Source organism: Penaeus monodon, chromosome 17 (genome assembly GCF_015228065.2).
Source record: "Penaeus monodon isolate SGIC_2016 chromosome 17, NSTDA_Pmon_1, whole genome shotgun sequence".
Taxonomy (NCBI): Eukaryota; Metazoa; Arthropoda; class Malacostraca; order Decapoda; family Penaeidae; genus Penaeus; species Penaeus monodon.
In genome coordinates, this window is record NC_051402.1 from 914,850 (window position 1) to 930,615 (window position 15,766).

General features: G+C 39.3%; 1 protein-coding gene and 2 pseudogenes across 1 annotated transcript in view; 2 read left to right on the forward strand and 1 right to left on the reverse strand.

The window, feature by feature from the left end:
• The window catches only part of LOC119583869 (cuticle protein 7-like), a 5,039-nt gene extending 4,270 nt beyond the window's left edge, over positions 1 to 769 (forward strand). Inside the window, exon 2 of the mRNA XM_037932594.1 lies at positions 74 to 769. Coding sequence (XP_037788522.1) covers positions 74 to 654 — 581 coding nt within the window. The 3' untranslated portion in view covers positions 655 to 769. The remainder of the gene's footprint in view (positions 1 to 73) is intronic.
• Positions 770 to 3,758: 2,989 nt separating this feature from the next.
• On the reverse strand, positions 3,759 to 4,755 carry LOC119583883 (annotated as a pseudogene).
• A 7,716-nt stretch (positions 4,756 to 12,471) lies between these two features.
• Positions 12,472 to 13,036, forward strand: LOC119583870 (annotated as a pseudogene).
• The last annotated feature ends 2,730 nt before the right edge of the window (positions 13,037 to 15,766 follow it).

Consider the following 15,766-nt stretch of genomic DNA (forward strand, 5'->3'; position numbering starts at 1 on the left):
TAAAAAGTAGAAACTTTTTGTTCAAATTTGGAATTTAAAATTTGTATTAAACTTCGGCCCCTGCCGCCTAAAGGGTGCCCTGTTTGTTGGGAAAGCCAGCCCCCCCCCTTCCCCTTTTGGGGCCCTTCCTTTGGGGAAGCTGCCCCTGTCCCTATTGTGAATCCCGCCCCTTCCGCTGCCGTCGTGGCCCCAGTTAGCCCGGTGGTCAAGAGTGCAGCCATTGTGGCTCCTGCTGCGCCTGTGGCAGTTGCCCCTGTAGTTAAGAGCACTGTTCCTCTGACTGTAGTGGCGCCACCTGAGCCCCTCATGGCCCCTGCACCCCCCATGCCGTCCCTGAGCGTCCCTCACGTGGGAGGCCAATTCCACTCTCAAGACGAGGCTGGCCAGTACACCTTCGGCCACTACGGCGGCCCCAACACCCGTGTGGAGAGCAGGGACTATCTGGGCCGAACCTCCGGCAGCTTTGCCTACGTGGACCCCGAGGGAGACGTCCAGGTGAGGAAGTACGCCGCCGCCCCCGGTTCTGGCTTCAGGGTGGCCGCCTCTGACCTGGTCGAGGACACGCCCGCCGTGGCTCAGGTCAAGTCCTCCCTCGCCCGTGCTCACCAAGCTGCTAGGTTGTTGACAGCAAGTTCTGTCGTCACGCAGATGTGAACTGATACAAGCTCACGTTTCGAGTAGGCCTACTCTACCAGTATATATGTCCTGTATATATCTCAGACTCCCATTTTTTTATATATCAATAAAAGTACCAAGAATAAATTTTGAATTTTCCTGTTACTTTACCTATATTTGAATTTAAGAGACCGATCAGGATAATCATATGCATGAGTCTTACATGTCACCTTTTATTTTCACAATCAAGTGAAATGGATCACATTCCTAAAGGTTCTTTGATTGCTTCTCTTAAATAATAAAGTTGAAAATATCACAGGCCCTTGTACCCTGCCTTACAAAAGAACGGCACAAGGAACTCCACAACTCACTCATTCAATCGTAGGAATGTTTTGAGTTGGGCTCACTAAACCGTGTCTAGTCGCAGTGATTCTGCCGTTGAGGTTATCTGACTACCATTGGAACTTGAAAAGAAATTGAGCCTGTACCCTTCTCTCTGCTGCAGAGACCACTCGATGATGAAAGTGAATCTGCTTTTGAAAATGTTCTTTACTTTCACTCACGAGGGACCATTTTCTCCCACGAAAGATGCGTTATCAAGAGAAGCAAAGTTAACGGACTTTCATTTTTCTAATACGCTTTATCCAAATCAGCTATTTGCGTTATTGAATTCTGCAGGATAATAGTGTGTAGCCATTCTCTCGTCGCAGTCCGATTTGCTTCGAAAAGATTTTAAAAATAAGATATGGCGAACAGCTTTTGAATCGCTTTATAAGAACATGGCAGTAGTTCCTGCATTAAGTAAGCCAGATTCTGCAAATTTGTTGAAGTTACATATTGACGCATCTGGAATTTCTAGAGTTTTTTGCTTTATGAAAAATGATAGAGGTGGTAATCTAAAGGTAGTATCCCCTGCTGCTCTCAGAAACTTAGAAATGCTGAAGAGAAAGAGTCTGCTATTAATCTAGAAGCATTAGCTGTCGTTGGACCCGGTACAACACTCCGATAATATCTATACGGTCGACATTTTACGATCTTTACGGCCCATCGTCCCATCACCCGTACATTTAATAGGCCCTAAATCAGTCCGAAGGTCTAGATGGAGTTATGATTCATCCTTCAACAATTACTGAACTGAAGTATAAACGTTAGGCTTCCAATGCAACGCCCCATTTGCTCGTTAGGAAGGTAAACGTTATTGATAATGTTAATCTACCGAGTACTGCTGTGTGCTGAAGTCATTACATATAAAGGAGTGCGATAAGAATTTCTCTCCCTCTAAACGAATTCCGACTGAGAGATGATCTTTAACACCATCTGCGAATTCTACCATGAGCGTGTGATTTGTAGGTACGTTACGAATTATGGCTCTGAAAAGATTGGACATGAGACTCCCAAGTGTTTTTTTTTTCATACTTTCAGCTTAAATGTATAAATTCGTTTGAGAAGTGTCAGAGATTTCAAGGAACAAATTGGCTACAGGGTAGATTAGCGTCAGTGCCGTAAGTCACTCAGCTAGCAAAAACTTTAAAACTTTAATAACATCCTTTACTGACTCCTAGAAACATACGGCAACTTACAAATAGAGGACAGCGTTATTTCATTTGACCCCCTTTCAATATATAACAATGAATTGGCTAGTAAATCTTGTGCCCCGAAGTTCATTAAACAGGTTAAGAACCATTGGCGTACTCCACACAAGGCCTACTTGATTCTTAGTATAGGACATGAAGTTGAGAGAAAAAAAAAACGTGGTTGAAGTCTCAGTTCTTATCTTGTCTGTACCTAATCGATCATAAATCCTTTGCTCTTTGATTTTATATTAAAATTTAGCTTTTGGTGAAAAAAAAAACGAGTGAAAGGAAAAGTAAAAGAGCGTCACAGTGTAAGAGAGGATCCTAACCATATATGTGATGTCATGCAATGTGTTTCTATGCCAGAGAGCGATTACCCTTACCAGTCTCATTAGCATCCATTTCGTGGATGTATAGATACATTTTCTGGGGGTACTTTGGCCCATATTAAAGGCAAGGTAAGTATATCATTTGTTTATGAGAAGCATTAATGGCAAGGGAAGTATATTATATTGTTTATGAGAAGCTGTAAGCTCACAAGTATTAAGCATGTGTTTTAGATATGATTTTTGATCTTATTTTAATGCGTGCCCAACTTTTACTTATCTTACCCTAGTTACCTACTCACCCTATTTTTAATATTAAATCTAACTCTGAAAAAGACTAAATAATTCTAAAAAAAAACATATTAATAGTAATAATTATCACGAATCTCAGTAGCACATTAACTCGTTCATAGCCTGTGGTTCAGCTGTTCGAAGATCAGACTCTTTAGCTCCACGTTGCTTTGATGAAAATGGAGACAAAACTGCACTATTCCTTGACATGACAAAAGGCAAGGTTCTTCCCGTTGTACATTCGTCCTCTGAACTTTGCGTGAGTAGGTAATCTCGTTCCTATGATTAAAATTTATATTAGTAGTTTTGAGGCAATGTTTGTTTGGCAGAGTCACGGTTCAGGAAGACAGAAAATAGTAGATGCTGCATTGACAAATAATCGAGATCTTTTGATTATATGCCAGCCCATGCCAGGACGATCAGATGATAAAATGTTGCCAACTGAATGGATTTTCTGCGAATATTTAGCGAGGGTATCATAAATGCCAATAACTGTATAATCAAAGTGACAGAACGATATAAGATTATGATATGCAAGTCGTTTTTTTTCTAGCGTGTAAATATTCCCCACTCAAAACATACTCTGCGATGTAATGCAAAAGTTTAAGCATGAGATCATGATCAAGGCTGGTATTGAAATCACTAAAAGTAAACGGTCCTGTCAGAGTGTGGGGGGGGGGGGGTACATTCATCATTCATTCATACTCCCTCTTATTATCATTGGAAAGTGAAGTCTGAAATATATAGAGGATATGCTATATATAAGTATGTCTACTCAAGTTTCAAATTTGGGTTAGGTTAAGATCTGGTGATGAAATTTGCTGTCAACGACTTATCTGCCTTGGGTATACTATTATATCTTACTGCGTTTGCGTTTATTAATAATGCTCAGAATTCAAATTTTCTTCAGTACAGCATCCTGCAAAATATCTGTAGGAAATAAATCCCATCATTCATAGATGGTACATTTTATTGTTAGGAAATATCACAGAGATATATGATACATCACAGAGATGTATGATATACTGGACTGAGCCAGTTTTAGATTAGACTAGCGTGACGGCGGGATTTCCTGCCAACTTAGCAGCTTGGTGGGCGCGGGCGAGGGCGGACTTGACCTGAGCCACGGCGGGCGTGTCCTCGACCAGGTCAGAGGCGGCCACTCTGAAGCCAGAACCGGGGGCGGCGGCGTACTTCCTCACCTGGACGTCCCCCTCGGGGTCCACGTAGGCGAAGCTGCCGGAGGTTCGGCCCAGATAGTCCCTGCTCTCCACACGGGTGTTGGGGCCGCCGTAGTGGCCGAAGGTGTACTGGCCAGCCTCGTCTTGTGCGTGGAATTGGCCTCCCACGTGAGGGACGCTCAGGGACGGCATGGGAGGTTCAGGGGCCATGAGGGGCTCAGGCGGCGCCACGACGGTCACAGGGGACAGCGCTCTTAACTACAGGGGCAACTGCCACAGGCGCAGCAGGAGCCACAATGGCTGCACCCTTGACGACCGGGCTAATTGGGGCCACGACGGCAACGGAAGGGGCGGCTTTCACAACAGGGACAGGGGCAGGGCCGGTTAATATCATTCCTAAATTTACACCTGGTTCAGGAATCTTCATAACAGCTGGGAGGTTCCACTGGGGACTGACCACAGTTCCTGACACCGTCTGATAAATTTGCGGAGCCGCGGAACATGTTGCTGCCAACAGTGATAAAACCTGTAAAGAAAATAAAGTTGTTAGATAAAAAAAAGTATATTCATTCCGTAACAGAAATATATAAGGTCAGCACAACATACTGTATAATGTATCAAAATATTTGAACAATAATAGCAACTCATATGTTTTCCTTAGAACACATTTCCTAAATCCGCCCTTATCTTGGCAAAGCAACGCCGATGTTTACTAACGATGAGCTTCATTTCGTATTGCTGGGAAGGTCGTGGACGAAGTGTCTCTGGATCGGATGGAGGAGTGGTTATGGACGGTCGGCTGAGAATCTCGCCTTTATATACTTGCGCGCCTCCGACCCATGACCACGCCCTCCTTGGCGTCAGTTACATTGGGTCACTTTCAGTAGAATTACGGTTGCTGCTTTTTTGTAGTATATAGTAAATATATATATAATATATATAATATATATATTATATATATATAATATTTATTTTGCAGTATTTATAATGTATAACACTTTATGTATTCATATGTTACATCTCTTACACACACCACACCAACACCACACACAATATAATATATATATATTATATATATTATAATAATATATAATATAATACATATATATGATTATATTTTATATATGTATATATTTTGTGGTTATGTATAAAATGTGTGGAAACAAATATAACAGACACATGCACACATATACATATGTGTGTGTGTGTATCATTATCATCGGGGGACTAACGCCGACGGGGTCGCAAGGCCGCATCCACCCTTCGCTTCTCAGCCACGGGGGTCCCTCATGGCGAGACTCCAGGCAGGCCCTCGGCCCATCACTACCTCGTGACAGGTCTGGTCGAGCTGCTCAAGCCCTGACTTCCTAGGTCACCTAGGGGTCCTTCTCCCGGGTTTTGCCAAAAAAACCACTTACGGGCCGAGTCTCCCCAGAAAAGGCTGGGTGTCCGTATAGTCTTAATTGGGGGCCCCGGTTTATGAAAGTAACAGGCCCCATGCGGTCTCATGGTGTGCCGTCGGTTGGACCTTTGTCCTTTCCCAAACTGTACCCCATACTCAAACGTAGGGACTTTTTTAAAAAAGGGCATGAAGATGAGACTCCAAGGGCATTTGATAGCGCTGGGTTTCGCAAACTGGCAGTAAAAGGGCCTTAAAAGACACGTACTTGGTCCTCTTGTATGGTACCCCCTTTTTAAAGTGCTTTTGTTGACCGAGTCATGGTTCCTATGCCAGCCCAAATCTGTCTACTGACTTCCGGGTCTGATAGTCCAGAGACTGACACGACCAAGGTTAAAAAGCCCCTGTGATTTAAAAGTCCCCCGCAAGCAGTATCGCGAAAGGGTTCCCAAAACCCCCAAAACCCCGGATTTTGGGTTTTGGGCCCTACCTCTAGGTGAGGCTTCGCGTCATTGTGAATGCTCGGGGGCCGCCACCAGTGATTCCAGAGACTCAGGATAGCAACATCATCGGCAAAGTCGAGGGCCATGATATTGCCCAGTGTTGCTTCATAGTGACTTTGCATGGTAGTTCTGCCCATTATCCGATAAGTGCAAGTGTTGAAAAATGTTGGTGCGAGAACACAGCCTCGCCTCATCCGATTACGGGGAAGAACTCGGCGCCCCACCACACTTTACAGCACTTTCAGTACCAGAATATCGTCTTGCTATGATCCGTGTTAGAATTCCCCGAAGTCTCAGGATCTCCCAAAGCGATTCGCGATGCACCGAGAAAAATGCCGTCCTAGGGCGATGAGGGGCGAGCAGCCCCAACCAAAAATTTACGACGGGCTCCACGTGCTCGAAGCGCTAGGTCGGTCTACGTCGACTTTCACGAAAGAATCCAAACTGCCCCCCGGGCTCTGGTGCCCTTTGTAGGGGGTTTACGGATCCGTTTCAGAAAATGTGGGCGAAAAACCTTTCCTGGTATACTGGCAGTGAACATACGTTTATATATTTATTATTATTAAAATTTAAAATTTATATAATATATTTTATTTTAAATATATTATATATAATATATATATGTATATATATATATTTATATATATATAATATTATAATAATATATATATATATGTTTGTTGTGTGTGTGTGTGTGTGTGGGGTGTGGTGTGTGGGGTTGTGTGTTGTGTGTGTTTGTGTGGCTTTTGTATGTTGCACACCACACACCCCACACACACACCCACACACACAAACATACAATAATATATATAAATATTATTAAAATAATATATATATAAATATATAATATTTATATTAATATTATATATTAAAATATAAAATATATATATTACATATATATACAATAAATGTTGTATTAATTTTTGTGTGGGTTTTAATTTTTAAAATATATATATATGTATACCACCACACCCGCCATTCCACACCACCCTTACACAACACAAGAAACATATATATTATATATAACATATGTAATTTTTATATATATATATTAATATATTAATATATTAAAATATAATTAATACCATTACACCACCCACACCTCAACATACCACAAAAAAACAAGAAAAACTCAAAATACACACAGAAACACCACCCAAATTTTAAAAACAAAATTTAGAATACCCCAATTTAAATATTTACTTTTAGCGACAGGGACACAATCATTGACAAAAACTCTCAAAATACAAAAACGAAGTCTATTCCACAATCTCTTTGGTGATTAATTGAAACCTGGACCTAAAAAAAAAAATCAGGTCTCTAAAAAACTAGCCCAGGATTTTGACCAAATTTCAATCTCGATCAATTAAAATTTTACCCCAAAGAAACCAGAAAAAGGTTCACCCATGACCACCCAATTAAAACCAGATTCACCCGGAGAGGCTACGTCTGTTGCTATCGTCGGACCTTCTTCACCCCCTCCCCCCCCTCAAAAAAAGATAAATAAGTAAAAAAAAAGAAAAAGATTCACTCCCTACTATGACTATCCACATGGCCACCACACCTTACCCTCCGGCGGTCCTGCGCGTTTTTGCCCAGCGCCACCAACCGGCCTTCGAGAGGAACGACCATTGGTGCAGTGGCTACGACTCCTTCCGTCAACAGATCTGGGCTTTTGTGGCCCGATCAGTTCTTGTGCCATGTTCAGGGTACTGTGTCATCTCGAATTACGTCCATATCTCTGTCATGTTTCATAACACGGTGCGAGGCAATATTTTAACAGAATAAAACGAAGGACAAGATCTTGTTATCATAGTATATCAGAGCTGTTGACTTTTATGGATGTGAATGCGTTGCTTTTTGTTGTATAATAACAACGCATTACTTAAACGAAAAAGTTAGTTTGAAACATCAGTTTATAGGTTTATCGCATATAATAAAACAAACGTCGTAGTATGAATCATAAACAGAAAAATAGAAAGATAAGAGACAAAGGTATTTTGAAAGATTAGGAGCACAACACTGAATCGAATGATGAATCTTGTCGCTTATGTTGCTTGATATATTGTAATGGTTTAAAAAAGGATGCATGTAACAAAATGTTTCGCCACATACATGAAATATCAGAGTGATCACACACAACACAACCCACCACCACACACCACATTTTATATTATATATAAATATATATATATATAATTAATAATTATATATGTATAGTATCATATAAATATTAAATATATATATATTTTATTTAAAAGATATTATATTAATAATATATATGTATGTGTGGTGTGTGTTGTGGTGTGTGTTGTGTGTGCGGTATTATATAATATTTTAATTATATATATATTAATATATATATATTTAAAATTATATATTAATAATATAATTTTTATTTAAATAATTATATATATTTTTATATAAAATTAATATAATATATTTTTAAGGTTTTTATTTAATATATATATATTATAATATATATATAGGCCTTGTAATTATATTATATATATATATTAATATTTAAAATTCCTAGGGATAATTAATATATTTTTTAAATATATATATAATTAAAATAGGCAATATATATAATAATATTATATATAATATAATATATTTTTAATAAATAATTAAAATTTTAATTTGTTATATAAAAATATAAATATATAATATATATATTAAAAATATATATTATAATATATAATTATATATTTTAATACCCGCACACACAAACACAACACCCACACACACCCACACATACAAATTTTATTAAAAATATATATTATTATTATATATATATTTATCTTATATATTATTTTGCATCCCTATACATTATATATATTATAATATATATATATTATATTATTATATATAATATAATGGTGTGGGGTTTGGTGTGGGTGTGTTGTGTGTGATACTCGTATTCATTATGTGGCGAAACATTTTGTTACATGCATCCTTTTTTAAACCATTACAATATATCAAGCAACATAAGCGACAAGATTCATCATTCGATTCAGTGTTGTGCTCCTAATCTTTCAAAATACCTTTGTCTCTTATCTTTCTATTTTTCTGTTTATGATTCAATACGATTTTTTGTTTTATTATTGCGAAAAACCTATAAACTGATGTTTCAAACTAACTTTTTCGTTTAAGTAATGCGTTGTTATTATACAACAAAAAGCAACGCATTCACATCCATAAATAAACACTCTGTATACTATATAAAAAGATCTTGTCCTTTTTTTATTTTTTAAAAATTTTCCCTCGCCCGTGTTATGAAAAGACAAATATGGACAAATTTTCGAGATGACACAGTACCCTGAACAGGGCACAAAAAACCCTGCATCACCCCACAAAAGACCAGATCTGTTGACAAAGGGAGTCGTAGCCACGCACCAATGGTCTTTCCTCTCGAAGGCCGGTTGGTGGCGCTGGGCAAAACGCGCAGGACCGCCGGAGGGTAAGGTGTGGTGGCCATGTGGATAGTCATAGTAGGGAGTGAATCTTTTTTTTTTTTTTTACTTATTTATTTTTTTTTTGAGGGGGGGGAGGGGGTGAAGAAGGTCCGACGATAGCAACAGACGTAGCCTCTCCGGGTGAATCTGGATTTAATTCGGGTGGATCATCGGGTGAATCCTTCTGGTCTTCTTTGGGGGTAAAATTTTAATTGATCGAGATTGAAATTTTGGTAAAAAACCTGGGCCCTATTTTTTTTTAGAGACCTGATTTTTTTTTTAGGTCCAGGTTTCAATTAATCACCAAAGAGATTGTGGAATAGACTTCGTTTTTGTATTTTGAGAGTTTTTGTCAATGATTGTGTCCCTGTCGCTAAAAGTAAATACTTAATCTGGGTATTCTAAATTTAGTTTTTAAATTTTGTGGTGGGGGTTTTTCTGTGTGTATTTGTGAGTTTTTCTTGTTTTATTTGTGTGTATGTTGAGGTGTGGGTGGTGTAATGTGTATTTTTTAATATATATATAATATATAATATTATATATATATATTATATATACATATTTTATAAAAATAATATGTTCTTGTGTTGTGTAAGGGTGGTGTGGAATGTGCGGTGGTGTGGTGGTATACATATATATATATGTTGAAATTAAATCACACACACTTATACCACATTTATTGTATATATATGTAATATATATATTTTATATATTATATTTTAATTTTAATATATAAATATTATATATTTTTATATATATATATAATATATATTTATATATATTATATGTATGTTGTGTGGTGTGGGTGTGTGTGTGTGTGTGTGTGTGTGGTGTCAACATACCAAAGCCACACACACACACACACACACACACACACACACCACCACACACACACACACACCACACACACACACAATATATATATATTATTATATATAATTATAATTTTATATAAATATATATATATACATATATATTTATAATAATATTTTTATATAATATAATTTATATATATAATTTTATTTTATAAATATATAAAATTACGTATGTTCACTGCCAGTATACCGGGAAAGGTTTTTCGCCCACTTTCTTCAACGGTTCCGTGACCCCCTACAAAGGCACCAGAGCCCGGGGGGCATTTTTGGATTCTTTCGTGAAAGTCGACGTAGACCGATCCTAGCGCTTCGAGCACGTGGAGCCCGTCGTAAATTTTTGGGTTTTGGGTTTCTCGCCCCTCATCGACCTCAGGACGGCATTTTTCTCGGTGCATCGCGAATCGCTTTGGGAGATCCTGAGACTTCGGGGAATTCTAACACGGATCATAGCAAGACGATATTCTGGTACTGAAAGTGCTGTAAAGTGTGGTGGGGCTGCCGAGCTTCTTCCCCTGTCAACTCAGGAGTGAGGCGAGGCTGTTTTTCTCCCCCAAACATTTTTCAAACTTGACTTATCGGAAAATGGGCGAACTCCCTGAAAAGTCACTATAAAGCAACACTGGGCAATATCATGGCCCTCGACTTTGCCGATGATGTTGCTATCCTGAGTCTCTGGAATCACTGGTGGCGGCCCCTCGAGCATTCACAATGACGCAAAGCCTCACCTAGGGGGTATGGCCCAAGCCCAAGACCCGGGGATTTTGGGGGTTTTGGGGAACCTTTCCGATACTGCTTGCGGTGGGACTTTAATCCCAGGGCTTTAAACCTTGGTCTTCCCCGTCTCTGGACTATCAGCCCGGAAGTCAGTAACAGATTGGTCGGGCATAGGAAACCTAAAACTCGGTCAACAAACCCTTTAAAAGTGAGGTTACATAAAAGAGGACCAAGTACGTGTCTTCAAGGCCTTGATACTGCCAGTTTTGCGAAACCTAGACGCTATCAAATGCCTTGGAGTCTCATCTTCATGCCTTTTGTAACAAGTCCCTACGCTCGAGTATGGGGTACAGTTGGAAGGACAATGTGTCCAACCGACGGCTACACCATGAGACCGACAGGGGACCTGTTACTTGCAAAATCCGGACCCCCAAATTTAAAAGACTATACGGACCCTAGTCTTTTCCCTGGGATGACTGGGCCCCTGTAAGTGGTTTTTATGGCAACCGGGGAGAAGGAGGCCCGTAGGATGACCTAGGAAGTCAGGGCTTGAGCAGCTCGACCAGACCTGTCACGAGGTAGTGATGGGCCGAGGGCCTGCCTGGAGTCTCGCCATGAGGGACCCCCGTGGCTGAGAAGCGAAGGGTGGATGCGGCCTTTGCGACCCCGTCGGCGTTAGTCCCCCGATGATAATGATACACACACACACATATGTATATGTGTGCATGTGTCTGTTATATTTTTTACCACACATATATACATAACCACAAATATATATCATATAAAAAATATAAATCCAATATTTTATATTTTATATTATATATTATTTATAATATATATAATATATATATATTTATTGTGTGTGTGTGTTGGTGTGTGTGTGTGTAAGAGTATGAAAACATATGAATACAAAAGTGTATATACTTAAAAGACTGCATATAATTTATATTATAATAATAATATATTATATATATTATATAATATTTACTATATAATACAAAAAGCGCAACCGATTCTAGAAGTGCCCAATTTAACTGACGCCAGGAGGGGGGTCATGGGTCGGGAGCGCGCAAGTATATAAAGGCGGATTTTCCCGACTGTCCAACCACTCCACTATCCCATCCAGGACACTTCGTCCCCGACTTCCCAGAATACGAAAAGAAGCTCATCTTTTAACATCGGCGTTTCTTTGCCAAAATAGGGGGGATTTAGGAAATGGGTTTCTAAGGAAAACTAAGTTTTCTTTATTTTTTAAATTTTGATACATTATACATAGTTTTGCTGACCTTATATATTTCGTTACGGAATGAATTTTTTTTTATTAACAAAATTTTTTTCTTTTACAGGTTTTATCGTTGTTGGCAGCAACATGTTCCGCGGCTCCGCAATTTTTCAGACATGTCAGGACTGTGATCGTCCCAGTGGAACCCCCCAGCGTTATGAAGATTTCCCGAACCGGGGTTAAAAATTTTGGGGAAAGATATTAAACCCCCCCGCCCCGCCCCGTTGTAAAAACCCCCCTTCCGTTCCGTCCCGGGCCCCCAATTTGCCCGGTCGTCAGGTGCACCATTGTGGCTCCTGCTGCGCCCGTGGCAATTGCCCGTAGTTTAAAAGCGTTCCCCTTGACCGTTGTGGGGGGCGAGCCCCTCTGGGCCCTGCACCCCCCTGCCGTCCCCCGAGCGTCCTCCGTGGGAGGCCAATTTTACACTCAAAACGAGGCTGGCCCTACACCTTCGGCCACTACGGGGGCCCCCAACACCCTGTGGAGACAGGGACCTTTTTGGGCGTACCCCCCGGGAGCTTCGCCCACGGGATCCCGAAGGGGGCGTCCAGGTGAGAAGTACGCCGCCGCCCCCGGTTCTGGCTTCAGAGTGGCCGCCTCGACCTGGGCGAGGACACGCCCGCCGTGGTCAGGTCAATCCCCCCCCGCCCGCCCCACCCAACTGCTAAATTTGGGAGGAATCCCGCCGTCACCTAGTCTAATCTAAAAAAGGCTCAGTCCTTATTACATCTCTGTGATGTATCATTATCTCTGTGTATTTCCTAACATAAAAGTACCCTCTATGAAAATTTGGGGTTTTTCCCTACAGATATTTTTAGGATGCTGACTGAAAAAATTTTAATTCGAGATTATTAATAAACCAAACGCGAAAATAAATGTATACCCAAGGCAGAAAGTCGTTGACGCAAATTTCATCACCAGATCTTAACCCAAACCCAAAATTTAAAATTGAGTAACAACTTATATGCATACCTCTATATATTTTAGACTTTACTTCCAAAGTAATAAAGGGAGTACGAATGAAAGATGAATGTACCCCCCCCCCCCCCCCACTCTGACGGGGCCGTTTTTCTTTTATGATTTCAATACCCTTGATCTGATCTCATGCTTAACTTTTTCATTACTGCGAGTATGTTTTTTAGTGGGGAATATTTACCGCTAGAAAAAAAAACGACTTGCATATCAAAATCTTATTCGTTTTGTTTACTTTGATTTAAGTTATTTGGGATTTATATACCCTCGCTAAATTTCGCAGAAAACCATTTAGTTGGCAAATTTATCACCGATCGTCCTGGCGGGCTGGATTAATCAAAAAATCTCGATTATTTGTCAAAGCAGCATTACTTTTTTTTTCTTCCTGAACCGTGACTCTGCCAAAAAAACATTGCCTCAAAAATACTATATAAATTTTAATCAAGGAACGAGATTACCTACTCACGCAAAATTCAGAGGACGAATGTACAACGGAAGAACCTTGCCTTTTTTCATGTCAAGGAAAAGTGCAGTTTTGTCTCCATTTCATCAAGCACGTGGAGCTAAAAAGTTACTTCGACAGCTGCCCCAGGCTAGAAAAAGTTAAGTCTATGAATTCGTGATTAATTTTATTTAAAATTTTTTTTTTTTAGAATTATTTTCTTTTTTTAGAGTTAATTTTAAAATTAAAAATGGGGGATAGGTCTAGGAAGATAAAGTAAAGTTGGGGAGCATTAAAATAAGATCAAAATCATATCTAAAAAACTGCTTAATACTTCTGAGTTACAGTTCTCATAAAAAAAATAAATACTTCCCCTTTCCATTAATGCTTCTCAAAACAATGAAAACTTACCTTGCCTTTAATTGGGCCCAAAATCCCCCAGAAAATTTATCTTCTCCCGAAAAAAGGGTGCTAAGAGACGGTAAGGGTAACGCTCTCTGGCTAGAAACCATTTCATGACACAATTAAAGGTTGGAGCCCCTCTTACCTGTGACGCTCTTTTTCTTTTCCTTTCACTGTTTTTTTTTTCACCAAAAACTAATTTTAATATAAAATCAAAGAGCAAGGATTTTATGATCGATTAGGTACAAAAAGATAAGAACTGAGACTTCAACCCGTTTTTTTTTTTTTCTCAACTTCATGTCCTATATAAAATCAATAGGCCTTGTGTGGAGTAGCCAAGGGGTTTTTAACCGTTTTAAGAACTTCGGGCACAAATTTTTTAGCCCAACATTGTTTTATTTAAAAAGGGGGCAAATAAAAAAACGCGTCCCTATTGTAAGTTTTCCCATGTTTTTTTAGGATCTAAAAGGGGTTTTTAAAATTTTACATTTTTGCAAGCTGAGTGACTTCGGCATTGACGCTAACTACCCCGTGCCATTTGTTCCCTTTAAATCTCGACACTTCTCAACAATTTATCATTTAAACGAAAGTATGAAAAAAAAAAATTGGGGGTCTCATGTCCAAACTTTTAAACCTAATTTGTAAAAGTCCTACAAATCACACGCTCAGGAGAATTCGCAGATTGTTAAAAATCATTTTCATCGGAAATTGTTTAAGGGGGAGAAATTCTTTTCGCCCCTTTTTAAAGAAAGACTTCAGCAACGCAGTACTCGGTAGTTAAAATTATCAATAACGTTACCTTCCTAAGAGCAAATGGGGCGTGCATTCGAACCCAACGTTTAAAACTTCAGTTCATAATTGTTTAAAGGGGAAACATAACTCCAAATTTGACTTCGGGCTGATTTTAGGGGCCCATTAAATGTAAGGGGGATGGGGCGATGGGCCGTAAAAATCGTAAAATTCGCCGATAGATTTATCGGAGGTTTTACCCGGGGGCCCAAGAAAGCTAAGCTTGATTTAAAAGAGACTCTTCTCTTTACATTTCTGTTTTTGAGAGCAGCAGGGGGCACTACCCTTTTGGTTTCCACCTCTTCATTTTTCATAAAGCAAAAACTCTAGAAATTTCCAGTGCGTCATAGTAACTTAAAATTTGCAGAAACTGGCTTTTCTTAATGAGGGAAATATGATGTTTTTATAAAACGATTCAAAAGCTGTTCGATACTTTTTTTTTAAAATCTTTTCGAAGCAAAACGGACTGCGACGAGAGAAGGCTACACACTATTTTCCTGCGAATTCATAAAGAAATGCTGATTTGGATAAAAACGTTTAGAAAAAAGAAAATCCGTTAAATTTGCTTCTCTTTTTTAAAAACATCTTTTGTGGGAAAAAAATGGTCCCCGGGAGTGAAAATAAAGAACTTTTCAAAAAACAGATTCACTTTCACATCGAGGTCCTCAGCAGAGGAAGGGTACAGCTCAATTTCTTTTCAAGTTCCAAAGTATCAGATAAACCCCAACGGCGAACCTGCGACTAACACGGTTTAGTGAGCCAAAATCAAAAAATTCCAGATTGAAATGAGTGACTGTGGATTCCTTGTGCCGTTCTTTTGTAAGGGAGGGGAAAAGGGCCGTGATATTTTTTAAATTTATTATTTTTAAAAGAAGAATCAAAGAACCTTTTGGAATTGATCCATTTCACTTATTGTGAAAATAAAAGGGGTGACCCTGTAAAC